Genomic DNA, 18,415 nt, shown 5'->3' with positions numbered 1-18,415 from the left:
TTGTCAAGGAAAACGATAACCCATAACTTAACCTGCAGCGTGACTCAGTGTTCATCCTCCTCGCCTCCTTTCTTTCTTGTGCTCTTGGCTCCGAGGCACCTGGCAGTCTCTCAGCTTTGATCAAAACACACTAAACACAGCTTGTGCTTCAGATGTTTCAGCCTCGTAACCGCACTGAGTGAGCTTTTTCTCGAAAAAGCCTCGCTTGAAAAATAAAGACGCGTCAAAGCTTAGAAGGCGTTCATGACCTGCTCCTCAAGTCCATCTCTCTGTGGATTAAGTCCATATTCTCATTTGCACTTGAAAGAAAGTAATCCCCCCTCTTTCTGTCATGAAATGGACAGAATAAGACAAGAGTTGTCAGGCTTCCTTGAGTAGTATCTCCTCACCAGGATCCTCCACACATGAGTACTTTCTGGTTTTTCACCGTCATCCATGTCTGATGAGTGTCTCACATCACAGAGGCTTTGATGTTCTCTGTTACTCCATCGACTTTTTCGTTATTTCAGGAAAAAAAAAATCAAAGCCTTTAAATGGTGCCAGTATTTCCAACCATTCCCATCGTTATCTGAGCACTGCAAGTGAACAAAAGAGCAGGAAAAATGTCTCTGCACTCGCTGAGAGATAAACACACCTCTTGAACAGAGAGAACTCACCCAGCCAGGAGCCTGGATCGATAAGATGATCAGCACTTTGCCATAAGTAACGCTTCTACATATTTAGCAACCAGCAACATTTTATCAAGCTGTGAAACAAATGGTGTTGCTGCCTAATGTGCCATCATAATCGCCATGATGTATTAGCTCGCCACATATGCTAATGAGGTCATTAAGTAATAAAAGTAAGTTAATTAAGCAATGATATTAATTGCTAATACATTGGAAAGTACTTTCCTTAATCAGCTTGTTGTCATATGACAAATGGGTTCAAATATGTGGTGCCTGCATGATATTCCTGCAATATAGTGATGGAGAGATGTTGAGAGGACTGTCTGGATTGACGCACATTGCAGTGAAATAGATATTTGGCAAAACAGGCATAGAACACGTAACCGGTAGTTTCATAATCTGACTGACTTTTAACTTAACAATCAAACAGTGCTGTGAGGAAAATAACAATCAGGAGGTTAATGGATAGACAGCAGGTTTTTAAAGTCTGGTGATGTTCTACATTTTTATTTTTGTGAACAAATTCCATGAAAAGACAAAACCAACAATGAATTGATCCGACCATCAACTACCATCTGTGTATCCAAAGCTTGGATAAAAGTGGACAAATCTATCCTGCTTTCAAAAATACTAACTAGAGCTCTAAATGTGTATAAATCCATCGCTGAAAATAGTCCCAAATAAATTAACTTTTTACTCCTGTTTGAGGAAAGTATGCTAAGAACTAGAGTTTCCTTACTCTATGCAGCAGTTGGATTCTTGCATTCTCGCAAAGTCATACAAGAATTGCAGGGATCACAAGATCACACAAAAATCTATCCCATCAGGCTTCAAGTAATGCCCTCGTAGCATCCTATGAAGAGCTACTGGCAGCTACAGGTGTGGTTTAGGGGTGTATGATGACATGGAGAAGCAGCTGTTCGCTCAAAGCAACAAGAGCAGCTCCTAAAAAGGTTAGCATAGATCAGAGTCCTGCATCGAGTTGGATACCCACAAATACCTGACAGGTGACCCACAAAGAAAGGTGATTCATGGGTGGTATTTTGTCTTCTTTTTTTTTAACAGGGTATGATTATTGTAGGATTTGCGGTTTCGAGGCAGGCCACGGATCTTGGCCTCTAGTTTTGCAGACGGAGGCGCAGCGCACCTGCGCTTCGCCAACTGGGTGTTGCCAGGCGGATTTTGCAAGTTTGGCCTCTTTCCCACCTCCGCCCCTCCTACCTGCACAAGTCAGAAAGAGGGAGGAGAGAAGGCGTGGAGTGGGTTTTACACACATCACACCCATCAAATGAGCCCCTCTCCTCGCCCTTAAATGCGCCGCGCCAAGGCGTAAAGAGAGTTTACTCAATTCGCCATGGCGGAAGAGAGCAGCAGCGTCAGACGGCCAAACTTCTCCCAGGAGGAAACTGATGTTTTGGTCCGGGAGGCCCAAGCTCGCAGTGTTCGAATATACAGAACTGCGAGCGGACCTCCACGGGCTGATGATGCAAAGGTAGCCTGGGAGGAGATCACCACAATTGTAAATCAATGTTGCGTTTCTCTCGTGCGCACGCGCTCTCTCTTTCTCTCTCGCAGTCTCACTCTGTTTCTTTTCTTTTGACTTTTCTAAGATGGCAGATGCTGAATATATACTCCCTATCTGATGCTGTGGCTGTTTGTGGTTGGCTGAGAGGGATGTGAACTCATTAGTTTGCAGCTGTTTAATCAAATCAGGTTGGGTTTCCATTACGCGTGCCAAACGGTGCCAAACGGTGTCAATCCCCTTTGATCTGACATCAGATGTGACGGGACAGTCGATATAGAGATACATTTATGTGCTGATTGCAGATAGCTGCATTAAATAGTGTTTTTTGGGGTATTTATTGCATTGTTAATGTGCCTGACATTCTGGAAACCTGCCTGTGAGGTTTTGGTGACGTGTGCGCACTGTCCGCCGGTCAGCCAAACTTCCCCTACACCGGCTGCGCTCTGCCTGTGCTGACAGTAGACCTGGTTTCAGCTGGCGAGCTTTTAGCGCACCTTCGGCGAAGCCTTTTGGCACGAAACTGTCACTGCGCCAAGCTGGATCTGTCAACACCTCCCCCTGCTGCGCCGCCACACCCATCTCAGCGCACCTTGGTCTGCCAAACTACTAAACTGAGCGCGCCTCGGGTTGTGTCGCTCGAAACTAGCTCTGCGCGGGGTTCGCCACCCTGTGCTGCGCCGGGAAACTAGAGCCCCTTGTGTCAACAGGTCAAATTGCATTGTGGAACTAATTGGTCACGGTCATTGGTCAGCCTTGAAAATCAGACCCCTGGAGCACTCTGATGTGGATGTTGTAATAGCAAGACAGTATTTCATCAGTGAAAGAAGAGGCTTTTCTCGATGGAAAAGATGTTTCCACTCTTCTCCGCTATAGACAGTGAAAGACAGATGGTTCATCCAATCACCTGCCAAGTACTATAAAAGCCGCTGCCCTTCCCAAACTGTTTCCAATGACAGCTCCTCATATGGTTCTGTGTAACAGACGATTGCGCAGCTGTTTAAGTTAAAATTACTTGTTTTTACGTAGTGGAAACCTACACTGTAGGCGTGGGACTAAGTGTCACTCACAGGGTAGAAAAGTCAGAAAGCATTAGGAGACAAATCCATTGTTGGTTTTGGTGGGAGGATTTGAGAATGGGGTATTGTATTAATGTAATTTTAATCTTTATAACACCAAACACCAGAGGGAATATTTGCAAAACAATATACATGTGGATGGTTGAGAATTTATGTCATTTTTTTCTCTTTTACAGGGTGTACTCTGGTTTTCAGACAAACACGTCTTTAATTGTTAGATATTTTCACAGACTGACCTTGGTATATATAGGCCAAATCATGAAACCTACCAAAAATACATTTTGTTGAGCTGTAATGATGGTGATGTAATGTGTGAATGCATACATAAATACATATAGAATGTAAATAATTTGAAATTTATGTCTTTCCACCTTTTCCAGCCATCACCTACACACCCAACTACAAGAAGGCCCCTCCTCCGGTCCCGCCTCGCACCACCTCCAAACCGCTCATCTCCATCACAGCCCAGAGCAGCACCGAGTCCACCCAGGACGCCTATCACGAGGGGAGGCACACTCATGGTGGAATGTGGGCCTCTGACGGCCTCAGCCTGGGCCTGAACCCAGGCAGGGCTCTTTACAACTCCACCGACAGCCTGGACAGCGCCAAGGCTGTGACCATCGCCATGGAGGCAGCCGGAGTCATGGCTGGGAAAAGGCACCCATCCACAGATAGCCACAGCTCGGTGCTCACCTGCGACAAGGCCATCCTGGTGTCCAAGGCTGAGGAGTACTTGAAGACACCTCGATCCTCTATAGGGATACAGGTTAGTCTTGTGTCAAAGTGTGCACAGTGAGGAAATTCTCTCTTATTTTTGTCTGTATCAATGATTTGTTCTTATTTTGTTTGTACCCGTTGATATCTGGGATTCACCAGTGTTTCTTATTTTTGCTCCTCTCTTAGGTAAGAGACAATTTTAAGGAGTGGTCAAGAGCACTCTTATCAAAATAAGAAAAAGTCATCTTGTTTTCACAGTCTACAAATTGTTGTCTAATGTGAGGAAAATCAAGTTTTATTATTCAAGGAGCGAAAAAAAAAAAGACTAATTTTAGTTACTCACGATCAAGTGGGATTCATCCTTCAGTGCACCTGGGTACAAGCAGATTTGCTTGTTAAGAGCATTTGGTACATCTGCAGTTGACTCCTCTTATTAGAAAATTAGGAGAAAATACGAGAGCAATTTGAGGGAGTGTTGCTGCAGTAGGTCTACTGAGTGCAAAAATTCTTACAACTCAGACCTATGCATGGTTGCATAACGCTACAGAATACACACACACACACACACACACACACACACACACACATCCCCCTTCAGAATCACTGTTCTCTTTTCAGCAGCTAAAAATAGCAAGAGTGAGTCATCTTACCGCAATCCATCAATTAAGATTCAACTCATGCTGGAGCAGGTTTTAGTGAATGGAAGTTCACTCCACGGTTCATTCACTCACTCTCCATTTACTGTACCTGCTTCTCTTTCTCTCCGATCTCACCGTCTTAACACTCCCTCTCTCCTTCTCTCTCTCTTTCTCTCCCTTTTTCTCTCCGTCTCTCTCCGCCTCCCACTCTGTGTGATCTTATCTTGGATTTCTCTGCCTCATTCTCTGATATAAGCAGAGGTTCTGGTGTTGTTGATCTCCAGTTGCAGTTGAAAGGTTGTGGGACAAAGACGAAGGACTCTGTGGCGCCTCACACCATCACCTCAGGGTCATTTATAGTATTTTATCAAAGCTGAATATCAAATTTATTTTGTGAATTTGACAGCCATAGTCGGTATCTTCTTTTGCTTTGTGCATAGTAGTAGTAATTTTGCTCTCTTGTATTCTACTTGGTCTGCATACTTCAGTTCTCACCCCTTCACCACTCTTAATCGTCATTCTTTCCCCTCGTTCACATTTACTTTCTTCTATAAATCTCTCTCTCTCGTATGCTCAGCATTTTCTGCTATTTACTCAAAGTCCAGGGCAAAGTTAAACTTCAAAACCTCTCAAATATTTGAAGAAGAAAAAAAAGCTGACCACTTCATCAATCTCTTTCTGGAGGTGTTTGAATGTCGCTGGGTCCCATTTAAGGTTCTTGCAAAAGTAAATCAAGCACCCCTCTTAAGACTAATCACTGTTTTTTCCCAGGTGATATTAAGAAAGTCCTTCAGCAGAGGATCGGCCTAACGGAAATTACACAGACACCACAGACTGTCAGATGTTGCCATCGGGGAGTCAGCCAGCAAATAAATGATCCCTTCAAAGTCAATTGATCCCGCTACACTCGCTGCGTTGTCGTATCACATCCAAACTTAGAGAATACCCAGCAGCGAGTGTTGCTCCGACATTACGTTTCACTGTAATGTGTAAACTGGAGCAATTAAAAACAGCCTGCGACACATTAGTTCTAGCAGCCTAATAGAATAATGTACTGTAATTTATCCTGATGAGAAACCTCCAACACAGATTTGTAGACTTTAACTTGCTTTTGCTGTCCTAAAAGTTAGAACAGTACATTTGGAAAAACACTACAGGGGGCATTACTGGGCCTGGATATATTTTCCCATCTTAGTTATTTCATGTCTTAGTAATATTTCAATGGGACCCCCTCTTGGTCACTATATTCAGACTTTGGTTAAACTGCATTTGTGCCCATACACCCCAAGCTGTAAAATCATTTGTAGGCTCAAACCCAATGTGTGACTAAAATTTAAACTGAAACAAAAATGCACGTTTAGAATAAATTCATTGCCTCCACTTAACAGTCTAGACCACACAGCTCATTTCTCACAGCAGAACCTGTAGTTCATTCATAATTAATAATTAATAATAAGTGTCAAATGCCGCAAATACAGTGCAAGGTGTCATAAATACAGTTTTATAAATATTGGGCTGTGAAAGTCATAAAAATGTGAATATGTGAGGTCGTAATTGGCACAAAAATTCCATCTAATTTCACCCTTTAATTTCTTTTTGTCAAAATGAGTCAAGCATTTCTGATGTTACAATCTTTAAACTAACACGCAACCTTGTGGTTTTTTTTCCTTTATACTTGTACTTGCTTGGCAAAATGCAGATTGACTTAACTGACACTAATAACCATGTGCCTATATAAAACTTACCTCTGCATGGGACCACATTTATACTGCTATACTACTTATCTTTATACCTGCAGTGCTTGAATAAGAAAAGGATGATTTGTCCAAAAATAAGTCCTAATTTGGCTAGTAATTAGCAAAAAGTATTAATTTTAAGTGTCTCATTACAGTAGACACCCTGTAGGTGCTCGGGGAGGAATCAGTTCAATGAAAAGGGCGATTTCACAGTAACCAGGTTACATTAAAAACATTGTGATTTATTCACTCGCATGAAAGCAGTAATTCATCACGCATTCGTTCATTTGATCACTCTGACCCTAAAGAGTTCAATCCTTCACTCATTTCTTGATCATATGACTTCCCCACTCATTCTTCCACTCACTGTCTCACTCACCTTACCACTCACTCAATGATTGTGATCACTCTCTACTTTTTCTCTCTCAGAAACTCGTCCCTACAGTTTCCTGTCAGTCAGGGTCACAGTCAGTCATCCAGGGCTGATCAGGCAGCCAAACCACACTGATGAGAACTCATTTTCAATGCCTCATTGTCACGCTTCACCAAACTTTGCAGTGGGCAGCACGCAGTCGGGGCACCACCTTTCCAAATCAGCACGCATGCAGCTCTGAATTAGCTCAGTCATTACCAACAGTGGGGAGTACAGATCACAGAGTGTGGGTGAGATAAGTATGGAGCGGAAAGAGCAGGACACCGACTGCTGGGAGGAAGTGAAGGTGAATTAAAGGAAGGAGTAGCCAGGGAGCAAGTAAATGTGTTTTGGGTTTTTTTTTTGTATACATGTGCGTATGTGAGTGAGTGCACCAGAGAATTATATTGGCTTTCAAATTGGCTCCAGTGATGTGTGTTAAGTCCATATGAAGTTTAATTACCAGTGCAGGTACAGTAAAGGTCCACATACAGAAACATCCAGGAGGGACAAAAATGTAGAGAGGGCAGCCCTTGCCTGGTAACAGTGCAGATTGCCTGAACATCATAGTATCACAGAGTTCACACTGAGGATGGAAACATCACATTTGTATGTTTCATACGTATCATATCAACATGTTTAAAGTGACATAGATCAGATTACACGTATCTGAGCTGAGTTCCTCATCAGGAGGTGGAGGGGTTGGTGGATGATGTAAGACTTAGTGAGACAACTGCCAAGCATCAGATAGCAGCAGACAACTGTTCAAGACCAGCACAACTATTTTTAATGAGAGGTCAGGACATTTCTAGCCAAGGCTGTGGCTAGAAAAAAAGAAGTGACCATAACCAGTTGGTTTTGGTGCCCAGACCTAACTACATGTTAAACACAGTGCTGTTGCAACATAAAGTTTAATATTAAAATGTCAAGTTTCAACATATCTACCATCTATGAAACATACAAATGTAACATGTCCGTGTTTTTTTTTTTCCAACATATAAGCTGGGCTCAGACAGGAGTTACAGGCTGATTTAACCCTGATTCACTCCTCCCGACAATTGTCGAAGAAATCCAGTTTGGGACCTCGATCAGTTCCGATGTTCCGATGGCCCAAATTATCTGGTAATGTGAGAGTTTTTTTTTTTTTTTTTTGAGGAGTCTTAACCCTCCCGAAGTGCTTGCAGGCTCATCGGGGCCACCCCAATAATGCTAAACATGTTAGCTTTTTTTAGAATATAATATGTTTTTTGATTACAGTTGACGGTGTTGCCAAGCATCAATAAACGTTTTAGCCTTTAAGGCTAACAGCAACTAGCTACCTCCCTCTTCCTCCAGTTCTCACTGAGGAATAGACAACTTGTGTTGACCGCATCTCCCCAACCATTTTCTCATCCAGACTTGTTTAGCTTTCTACTTTTATTTTAAATTCTTAATACAGAGCATTTTGTGTACATCCGCTTCCCCATGAGATCACATGACGTGGTGCCTTCATGCTCTCTCTGGCATGATAGTCTTAATAATATCTTGTAGTGTAGGGATGCTCACTTTGCTTTGCCTTGGGGCCATGTTTGCATAATGACAGGAGGCCTGGAGCAAGTTAATAAACAAACAATAAAATGTATTAGATAAAATGAATAAACGAGGCAAATCCAGTTGCAGCAGCCAAGCACAGGTCAGGTGTAAGCAGGGGTGTTTCTAGGATTTGAGGATGCTCCTCTGTTAGGAGGTCTGGGGGTTCTTCCCTTGGCACATTTTTTCTTTTTAATAAACAAGCTCTTTTATGCATTTTTATGCACCCTGGAACCTCATTTACAGTTTAAGTACAAAAAAAATCCAGTATAAATCAATTTATTTTTATTGTGAATCAGAACAGGGTTGGCGGGGCACACTGCACCGTACTGGGCTGCAAGTTGAGTATCACTGCTGTAGTGTATACTGTGCCATTATTATTTTATTTTCTTAGTGTGTGCATGTTTCACATTAGAGAGAAGAACATCTGTGTTTTTCCTCATGCGCATGGCGCAACCCACTTGGTCAGCAATTTAAAAAACTCCTGTAGTCTGAACATGGCTTTATTCTGGCGATCAGGTTATCAGCCTGGTGGAGGAAGAGGAAGACAAAACACACGTGGATTTTTTTTGGTGGCACAATCCAAAAAAAATATATACTCAATATATTCAGTCTTCACTACTCTTAGATCAACATAAATAAATACATTTATAGTTTATTAATTCTACACCAGAATAATATTCACTGCAGTATGAAGAGGGCTTTCAGACACTCATGTTGGGAAATTAATCTGTAATGATTTATTTAATGAGCCAAATTTCTAATAATTTCCCAGAAGGTTTTTTTTTTATTATAATAGCTTTCTATTCTACAGAGGCATCTTTTTTAATTAGATTTTGGTAAGTTGAGTTTTTAAGCTGCTTCCGGTTGAATTTTCTTGAGAGAACTGTTCAGTTGAAATTCAATTAAAATATGATTTAATTACTAACTCAATGAATTACATAAAACATGCCTGTTTGTTAATAGCTACCATTTCAGTCGCTAGCTTAGATGACAGTAGTATGTTGCATCAGGCAACTCTCGAGGTAAATATTGATTTATCTATAGTGCACACAGCTTCAGCTGCATCAACATCATATTATATGGCCAGTCAATCAGTCAGCTTCACCCACTACTTGAAGCATAATTAACCTGAATTAGCCTGCCCCTGTATTGATTTGTTATTTCCTTTTTGGCAGCCGTATCTTAGAGAGGGTCAGCATATCTTTAATCTCTGATCTTTGACCTTGCGGACGTGGTGTTGTCTGACTTCCTGCAGTCCTCAAGGACCACTTTACAGCCACCTCAGATGCACTTTTGCTGCCTTACAGCAGAGACGTGTTTGTGTTCTGAGGTGCTGATTGATTGATTTCCAAAAATAGTTTTAATTGGAGCCATAATGAGGTTGTATAAGGAGGGGGAGTCAAAGCGTTTAACCTTAAGCACAGTTATTGGCTGGGAGAAGTCACCAGGTGGTGTTTGTGTGTTTTGGATGAAAGGAACAGTTGCTCTGTTCAACTTTCTGCTGATGCTCACAGTTTCCACACCTGTGCTGACGTTGTGACTGTGATTACTGATGCAGTGTGTGTGTTTATGTGTGTGTGTGTGTGTGTGTGTGTGTGTGTGTGTGTGTGTGCACTTCAGCTATCTCTACGTAGGTACACCAAAACATCTTCAGGGTAGGTAAGCCTATTGGACATAAATCTCACAGCTCCTGGATGTTTTGTCCTCCTTCAGTCCTCATCCATCACAGACATGAAACTCATTCTCTTTTCATGAGGTGGACTTTGCTCTGCTCCTAACACAAAGTAATGGAGGTCACCTCAGCAAGCTGCTCTGCGCTCATCTCCTCCCTGCTAACAGCTTCTCCCAAACAGTCTGACAGAATACAAAATGGCTCTCCCAAAATATCACTCTGCAGCTTTAAGACTGACCACTCGACACCAAAGGTAGGGTTGACATTTCTTCACAACAAAAGCACAGCCTATTTTGAACCAGTGGCTTTGACTCACTCTCATAGTCCAAATATTACACTGAGCGGAAGATTTATGAATGTCAGATGCTCCAAAGGCCTCGTATGGACATTTGTGGATAACGGTCATTGTAGTGGAAAAGGCAGGGATGATAATCCTGGGAATATACACATATTTATCTTTTAGCCGCTCTAGCCGATCTTTAAAGTTATACCTAGGTTCAGCAGTGCTAACTTTTGCTAATAAGCACCAACACAAAGGCTAAATGTCATTAGTTTTGCAGGTATTTAGTCATAAACCAAAGTAATGGACAGCGACTATGCATCTCTCGAAATATCCGGCCACTCCGTATTGTCAAATTTCCGATTTGCACACCATTTTTGGTACAGTCACAGTGAAAGAAATAACAGCTCAGTGGGCACTAAAGAAGAAATACTGAAATGACAAAAAAAGACAAAGAAAGGCTTAAGACAGCAAAAGAAAAGGAAAAGATTGTGACAGTAAGCCAGCAGGAAATTGTGAACGCTAGACAAAGAGCGAAGTGAAAGCTAAGAAATTAAACAGGAAAGAGATGAGCAATTGGAGAAACAAGGGAAAAGTGACAGATAGAAAAGCATAGCATAAATGCTGAGCACTGACAGGGTTTCCATAAAGACAGTAAAACATGGGACTCTGGGGAGCGGTGCAGGCAGCGATAAAGAGTCTCTGAGTCTCGGCTCCTGGATCAGGATCGCAGCCATGCAGGAGCTCGGGATCATCATCAGTCACTTTTGCTTCCTGTCCCATAATATCCACTAATGTTGCCCCATCTGTCACTGTGTGGTCACACAGCTGTGGATACTTGACAAAGACCAATCCATACTACCTAACTTTAGGTAGTGAGCATTTTTCTTGGGGTGTTGTTGGTAAATTGCATTACTTTTTAAATAGCAAGCGAACAGAGGCCTCATTACACATCCAGCAGACAAAGAGCAACATTAGTATTCATTTGAAGTTGTGTCTCTGTCCACCTGATGAATGTAAGCCCAATATTCAGTCTCGTTATCTCTTTTTTTTTTGTCTAAACCAGTGTCTGGGAGAAAATATCCAGCTCTTTAGCTGCTAAATGCTTGCACTATGTATGTGCGCCAGCTAGTTTCTAACTTCATCCATCTCATTTGGTGCTGGGCAGGTGGTGTTCTGCAGGTGTATCAGAGCTCTATCACTAAAAGTACCACCTGTGTTCAGGGAAGGATGCTGTTTAGAGTGTGTTAGCAAACCAAAACAGTGAAGTCGTGGGTTGTACAACCAACACAATGAGCTGAAAGATGCTGAAAAAGCTCTGCAAAGCTGAGGGCACCTGCCAAGTTAGGTGATTTATTCTCTGTGGGTTCATTATTACAAGCGAGTCTTCCATTACACATCGTCATGTGATCCAGTGTTCATGTAAACATATTGATTAGTGCAGCTTTAGCCAAGTAGAGTCGATTAGAAATTATAGAGTAACAAAGTACTCGATACCTTCCTTTTGGTGTTTCATGTACTGTATGCATAGTGGATTTAATTAAACATATAACGTGGATTTCAGAATTATGACATCACATCACACATATATGGTGCTCAGGTGATCATTTTCAACACAGCACTGTGGCACAGCAACAGTTTAAGGGAGCTGTATGCATTAATATAGCTCTAGCTATTTGGTGGAGTGGTGAGCAGAGAATGAGGTCAATATTGTGTTTGTTGTAATCCGAGCTTCTTTGTTGGTTGTTATGGTAGACGGTCCGGCTGCTCCTGCATGTAAGTGAGTGTGTGTGACCTGTGAGTGTGTCCTACTGGCTAGCTAATCGCCTTTCTGCACTGCACTCATACAGCAGTTTCTGCTTATATTGGGATGGCATCGTTGCAGAAGTGTAGTGCCCACCATCCAGTTTTCCCCCTAGTAAACAAGCACTGTGGCTATTGTTAGCACTGCTATAGAGTTAGCACAGTTAGCTGCTAGCCCCCAGCTCAGCCACTTACATGCTGAGAACAAGCGCCAACCTCCAGACTGGAAAATGAAGCCAGTGCGGAGGTGCCAAAACTGCAGTTCCTTGAATGGCCACTTGAGGCTGGCTCCAGAAATGTGTCAGCTATCGTAGACCCCCATGTTAAAATGCCCAACTTTACAGCAGAAATAAACATGTCTACAGCCTGGTACCAAACACAATTCTGGTCTCTATAGCTAATTTCAACATTCATGACAACTGTACAGGAGCGAATTTTTATATAACTGACCCATATACATTTTATTAAGGCTTAAAGTTACATATATTTAAGGGCAGAGCTGCTTCGGTGAGGTTTCACTACAGTCTGTGAGTCATATCCACCTTTGGATCATACATAGCTCCATCCTCATTCAAATATGGTCACCTCTGGCTCCATAAAACACAACATGGCAACAGCTGAAATGCCAAACAAGGCAGTCCACAAACCAATGGTTGACGTCACAGTAGCTACGTCCATTATTTTATATAGTCCATGGTTGAGAACCATATGTTGACTATCCTGACCCAGACTTTGAATCGTAGACAAGTTCAGAATGCAGCTTCTTTAACAAGTATTATAAATATTACAGAAAATCTTGGTCAACCATGGACATTTATATTTAAAACAATTGTTTTTTAGGCATAAGATGGTGTTCAATATAACATACGGCACATCCTCCTTTAGATTAATTTTCATAGAAACCTAAAATCCTCTGCAGGAAACCTCTTCAGTCTTGTTGCCTTTGCTGCCTCCATAAATCATACAGTGTTTACTTTCTGACAGGCCATGTACAGTTAAGGTGCTTTGTCCAGTCCCAAACCAATAAACTCAGAAGCACTGGGGAACAGAGACTCACATAATGAGAAGCACTGTTGGTTTGTATCATTTCTTCACATTAGGTGGAAGCAGCCACGGACTCTGAATCTGAAAGCAAAGGTTCGCGGGAGTACCACTCTGTTGGGATCCAGGTGGAGGACAACAAGAAAGGGTGAGATAATGGCTCTGGGATTTTAAACTCATTAGAACACCTCAATCTGTGATGTGTGCTCTCTGCTATTATTTGCCACTGTGTGCCTGTGTGCATTCATCTGTGTGTTTCTATCTCAGACAGGGCAGGTTCAAACGCTCCAACAGTGTGACTGCAGCTGTGCAGGCTGACATGGAGCTGGAGGGCTTCCCTACCATGGAGGACAAGGGCCTGCAGTTCGGTGGGGGCTTCCAGCGTCACTCGGAGCCCAGCACGCCCACCCAGTACGGGGCGGTGCGGACCGTACGTACCCAGGGGCTCTTCAGCTACCGTGAGGATTACCGGACCCCTGCTGAACCCCCCAGTCCCAGGGAGACCACCAGCGAGAACACCTGGCAGCTGGAACCCCCCTCCCCACGGGAGAACGCGACCCCGTCGGGCGAGTCTGGCAGGGCATCCCCCTCCCTGAGGAGGGATGGGAGCTGGTTCATGCAACTGCTCCACACAGAGACCAAGAGGATTGAAGGCTGGTGCAAGGAGATGGAGGCAGAGGCTGAAGAGAACGACCTGTCAGAGGAAAGTGAGTGCTGTCACTGAAAGCTTCATATATGTCTGATTTAAGGCTACTTTGTGCAAGTGACAGATTGATTAAATGTACTGAATGTATGGCACTGTACTGTATGTGTTGTAATTGATATGGTGTGTGTGTGTGTGTGTGTGTGTGTGTGTGTGTGTGGGTGTGTTTCAGTCCTAGGCAAAATCCGAAGTGCAGTGGGAAGTGCTCAGCTGCTTATGTCTCAGAAATTCCAGCAATTCTACTGGCTGTGTCAGCAAAACCTGGTAAGGAACCCATCAATGACAGAGAAAAAGAGATAGTGTCTACAGTTTTCATTTGTTGTCCTTCATGCTAACGCTATCTTAGCCCAGTTGTGGTGTGGACTGCACTTGTATAGCGACTTTCTAGTCCTTCAACCACTCAGAGAGCTTTTACACTATGTCCCATTCAACTATTCACACACATTCACACACACTGGTGGTCGAGGCTACCATACATGGTCCCACCTGCTATTCAGGAACCATTCACAAGCTCTCACACACCGATGAAACAGTCATTGAGAGCAGTTTTGGGTTCAATATCTTGACCAAGGATACTTCAACCCGCTCTACCTCTGAGCCACAGCCGTCCAGACTTCCCTCTGAATAGATTCTCCACGATTCAATCATTCACTTTAATTTATGGAAACCATGAGCACCAAGGTATAATTCATTCAGATTTACCAGCATGGTAAACAAGAGAGACAAAGAAAAAGTAGTGGCTCTGTACCTTTGAAACAGTCCCTAAAGTTTAAATATGTCTCCATTCCTCAATTATTTATATTCCTTTAGTCTGTAATGGTCCACCAATTTGAAGAATCAAAAGGGTTTTTTAAAAAATCTATTGCTAATCCGTTCCAAGAGTCTTCTTCAGTTCTAACGGACTAGTGCTGAGTCGCAGGCTTTAAACCCAGTGTGGGTCTTACAGATTCATTGAGGTCAAATGTGAGCTCCGAATTTTAGAGTGATGGGCTCTGTCATGAATCTTTGCGGCCACCGTACTACAGGCTTTGATGGCCTTTTTCTCAAAATCATGGTTTGGTGGTCACTATGTAATGTGAAGTATTTTGATTAATATTTGGAGTACAAAAACAACACTGATATTATTAGAAAGATAACACTCTCCTCTTTCCAGCAGTGTCTCGTCCACCCTCAAATTGCCAACGGATTACAGATGATGGTACTTATCATCATTATTATCATCATAACACACTCTATAAATGTCAATAACAAAAGAACAAGAGAAACAGTATAATATAATTACAAACAATCACTGGCAATAGGAGAGAGAAAGTCTTTATTTATCTCAACATAATTTGTGTATGATGATCCATGAAAGGTAAAGCGTACAACAAAAAGAAAACTATTTAAGTTTCAAAAGGTATAAATGTGAGGAAAGGAGCTAGCTGCCATTTATTAAAATTTAAACCAATATATTATCCATTTTCCCCTTACTGAAATGTATGAATCATTTCTCAGTCTTAGCAGAAAAGTCAGATTTTATTATTTTTATGGCAACACAGACAAACTCAGCATTCAAGTCACATGTAGGTCAAATCCATTTTTTTTTAGCCCATTCGTACGCTCCAGATCAGAATTTAAATAATGAGAGATTCCATTCAACTTTTCCTCATATGCATAAATCAGAAAACATCACATCTGAATTTTAAGTGAGTGAAGAAAAGTGAGTATGACGCCGCCGCAGAGTGATCAAAGCCTGAGAGTCCAAAAAACACTGTCTGCGCTGTGCAATTAACTTGTGTCATTAGCAACAGTTCCACACTCCTTTAATGTGTCCTCACAACCTTTGTTCTCCAACCTTCAGTGCACATTTAATGCTGTAGTCGGCACTAACAAACTGAATCAAAGCTCCCTGAATATCATTGATTGTGGAAAGCTACAACACTGAGAATCAATACCTATCTGGCACATTTCTATGTGACCTGAATGTTTTGAAATGAACAATACATAAGCGTGGATGGGTGTATTTTCAGTTTTGTGCTAGAAGAGAAGAACAGAAGGATGAGCCAAACTTGGGTTTAAATAGACCTAAATATCCAGACACCAGCCGCTCGGTTGCTCATCCGGTGCAGGAACACACAGGGTCAGAGATTTCTGCCTCGTATTTTTCTTGCGCTGTTCACAACTCGTTTTATTGATCTGAGCAAGTGCCCAATATTTCAAATGAAGCTTTGTGCGGAGTTATGAGAGATAGTGTTGCTTGTTTTGCAATGTGCAGCAGAAAATGTTCATTCAGGGGGAGTAGGGGCTGCACCAGGATTAGATACAGTAAAGTCGAGGCAGTTCTCATGCACTGTTGGTACGTTTTCTTATGAAAATGAATGCATCAAAATTCGTATATATTCTACATAATCATGAGCCAGTAGTTTGTGTACAACCCGCGTATTTGGGAAGGCTGCAACATCAGTGAGCTGTTGGGGGTAAAGAAGGAAGTCATTGACATCAGGAGGCATGCTGGGATGGTGGATGGGTCTCAAAACACAGGACTTTCCCTCAGGAGACAGGTGTTTGGAACCATGTCAAAACAAGTGAACTTTTAACTTTAACTTTTAACAACGCCTTTCTGTCTGGTCTTCTGCAGACAGAAAGGTAAGTAGAGGCTTACAGCACACACGCTTATTTTAGGGGGAAAAGGGGGGTCATTGGGGGTTGGCTGCAGTCAGCAAGATGTCACTGCTACCTGCTTGAGGGTAGGCAGCCTGAATTTTGGACCTACTCGGAAGAAGGTCCTTCTCCGGCACGGCTCAGCGTGGCATGGCGTGTCTAAACTTGTAAGGAAACACAAATCGGTGCGACATGGTTTTACTCGGCACAGCCAAAAGTGACAAAGGAGAAAGGGTAGTAGTGTCATTTTAAGGTATATCATGACCTTGTTTCTTTTCCCAAACCTAACCTACGAAATGTTAGGGTAAGTACGTAACTTTATATTAAGTACATAATGTCATTCAAGGGGCATTAATCCGTTAGATATCATACGGACCATTGTATGAGGATACGTTGAGCAGTAAGGTTGCAGATTGCAACCAACTTACACTTGTACTGTGTGCTAAGCTTGTAGGCCCAAGCTTGAGTGGCCCTATCTAGAGCTAATGTTTGTTTGTTCACTCTGGGCCACTTTAGAAACAACATAGTGGACTTTGTGAAAGATTACCCTCCCTATGTAGATATAAACAGTTCATTCTAAGGTGGGTTAGGCGTTTCTTAGTTCCAGGTGATTATAAATGGATGAAAACAGAGTTATGAGTATAATATTCCACTTCTGCCAATATCTCCCCAAATCCTACACACTGAACCTTTAACAGTGTTTTCATTCTAAAGAACTGCATTTCTCTACATGACAAATAAACATGAAACAATAATTGCTTCATACTTTCCGTTGTTTGCCCACAGATAAGAAGCTTGGAGAGATGTCTAATTTCTCTCTACCTGCATCTCCTTTGGGAAAGGTTGATTTAAAAATTCTCTAAATGAGAGACAAGCAGCGCACTTCTCTTGGAGGAGCTCTAGGATTAAAAGCACACACTGACACAGCCAGGGCTTAAAACTCACTGACTCCTCCCAAATCTACCAGCTCTGGATATTAGAAGCCGTCAGACTCCTGAGACAGTTTGCAGAACATCACCAGTTCAGGGGTCAGAATAAAGCTGATGAAACGCTGAGGCACTCCCTCTGTAATTACAGATAACAGCAATGTGTTCTGTTCACAGCTTACCTTACATGATGGATACTATGATATTTCAAATCTGGAGTAATTTTGATAAATTATTTCGCTGTAGAAAGGAGAATTATACTAATCTTATAATGCCATACAAATATGGCACTAAAGTAAAACTCTATTGGAGTATTATGCAAATGTAAAGGATTTGAGTCAGGCCATTTGAGATTTCAAAAAATAACTTTAAAGTAAAAGTGGGTTACTGTAATTTTAATCTCAGTATCACTGAGACAGTTTAACATACTGATGTACAATTTGGCGAAAGTCATCCTCGTCTGATTTGATGATTTGTAATTTAATAAAACATCTGCTTTTCATTCCCATTTTGATGCCGTACCATTTTGCTTTTATAGGATCATGAGTGCTAAAACTCAAAACGATAAACCATCTTGCATCTATTATGTTTCTTGTTAAAACATGCTAGTGTGGCAGGACATGATGCCACGCTGTAATGCAGAAAGAAGCACTAGCAACCACATCATAAAAAGGTTATGTAATACCTCACCCAGAAATGTAGCATAGAAAATACCAGGCACTGCCATCATACCGTAAATCTATTGGACTGTCAGACAGGAGCACCGCTCACCAGCCACCTCATCTAAATGTCATGACATCTGTGAGTGTGGGAAAGTGTCTGGAGTCGACACTTCCCTTCACAGTAGGTTGACCTAAAAGATGAGTACGTGCAACCACTTTACCCGCAAACAACCATAACAACCATGCAATTTGCGACAATATGCTTTACAGAGGTAGAATAATTGAGGGGGCTCCAGCCTCAAATGTTTTCTCAAAAGCCATGAATCTTTCAGGTGTTTAAA

At 42.1% G+C, this 18,415-nt stretch overlaps 1 protein-coding gene across 6 annotated transcripts in view; it reads left to right on the top strand.

Moving 5' to 3' along the window:
• Positions 1-18,415, top strand: part of dlgap2a (discs, large (Drosophila) homolog-associated protein 2a) — a 221,366-nt gene that overhangs the window by 193,709 nt on the left and 9,242 nt on the right. For all 6 annotated transcript variants that reach the window (XM_049595251.1, XM_049595248.1, XM_049595247.1 and 3 more), the window contains 4 exons: positions 3,650-4,035; positions 13,200-13,288; positions 13,408-13,847; positions 14,016-14,107. In XM_049595251.1, the coding sequence (XP_049451208.1) occupies positions 3,650-4,035; positions 13,200-13,288; positions 13,408-13,847; positions 14,016-14,107 (1,007 nt within the window). The remainder of the gene's footprint in view (positions 1-3,649; positions 4,036-13,199; positions 13,289-13,407; positions 13,848-14,015; positions 14,108-18,415) is intronic.

Source organism: Epinephelus fuscoguttatus, linkage group LG14, assembly GCF_011397635.1.
Source record: "Epinephelus fuscoguttatus linkage group LG14, E.fuscoguttatus.final_Chr_v1".
NCBI classification, from domain to species: domain Eukaryota; kingdom Metazoa; phylum Chordata; class Actinopteri; order Perciformes; family Serranidae; genus Epinephelus; species Epinephelus fuscoguttatus.
Note: the sequence above shows the minus strand (reverse complement) of the source record. Positions and strands in the feature narration are given on the sequence as shown.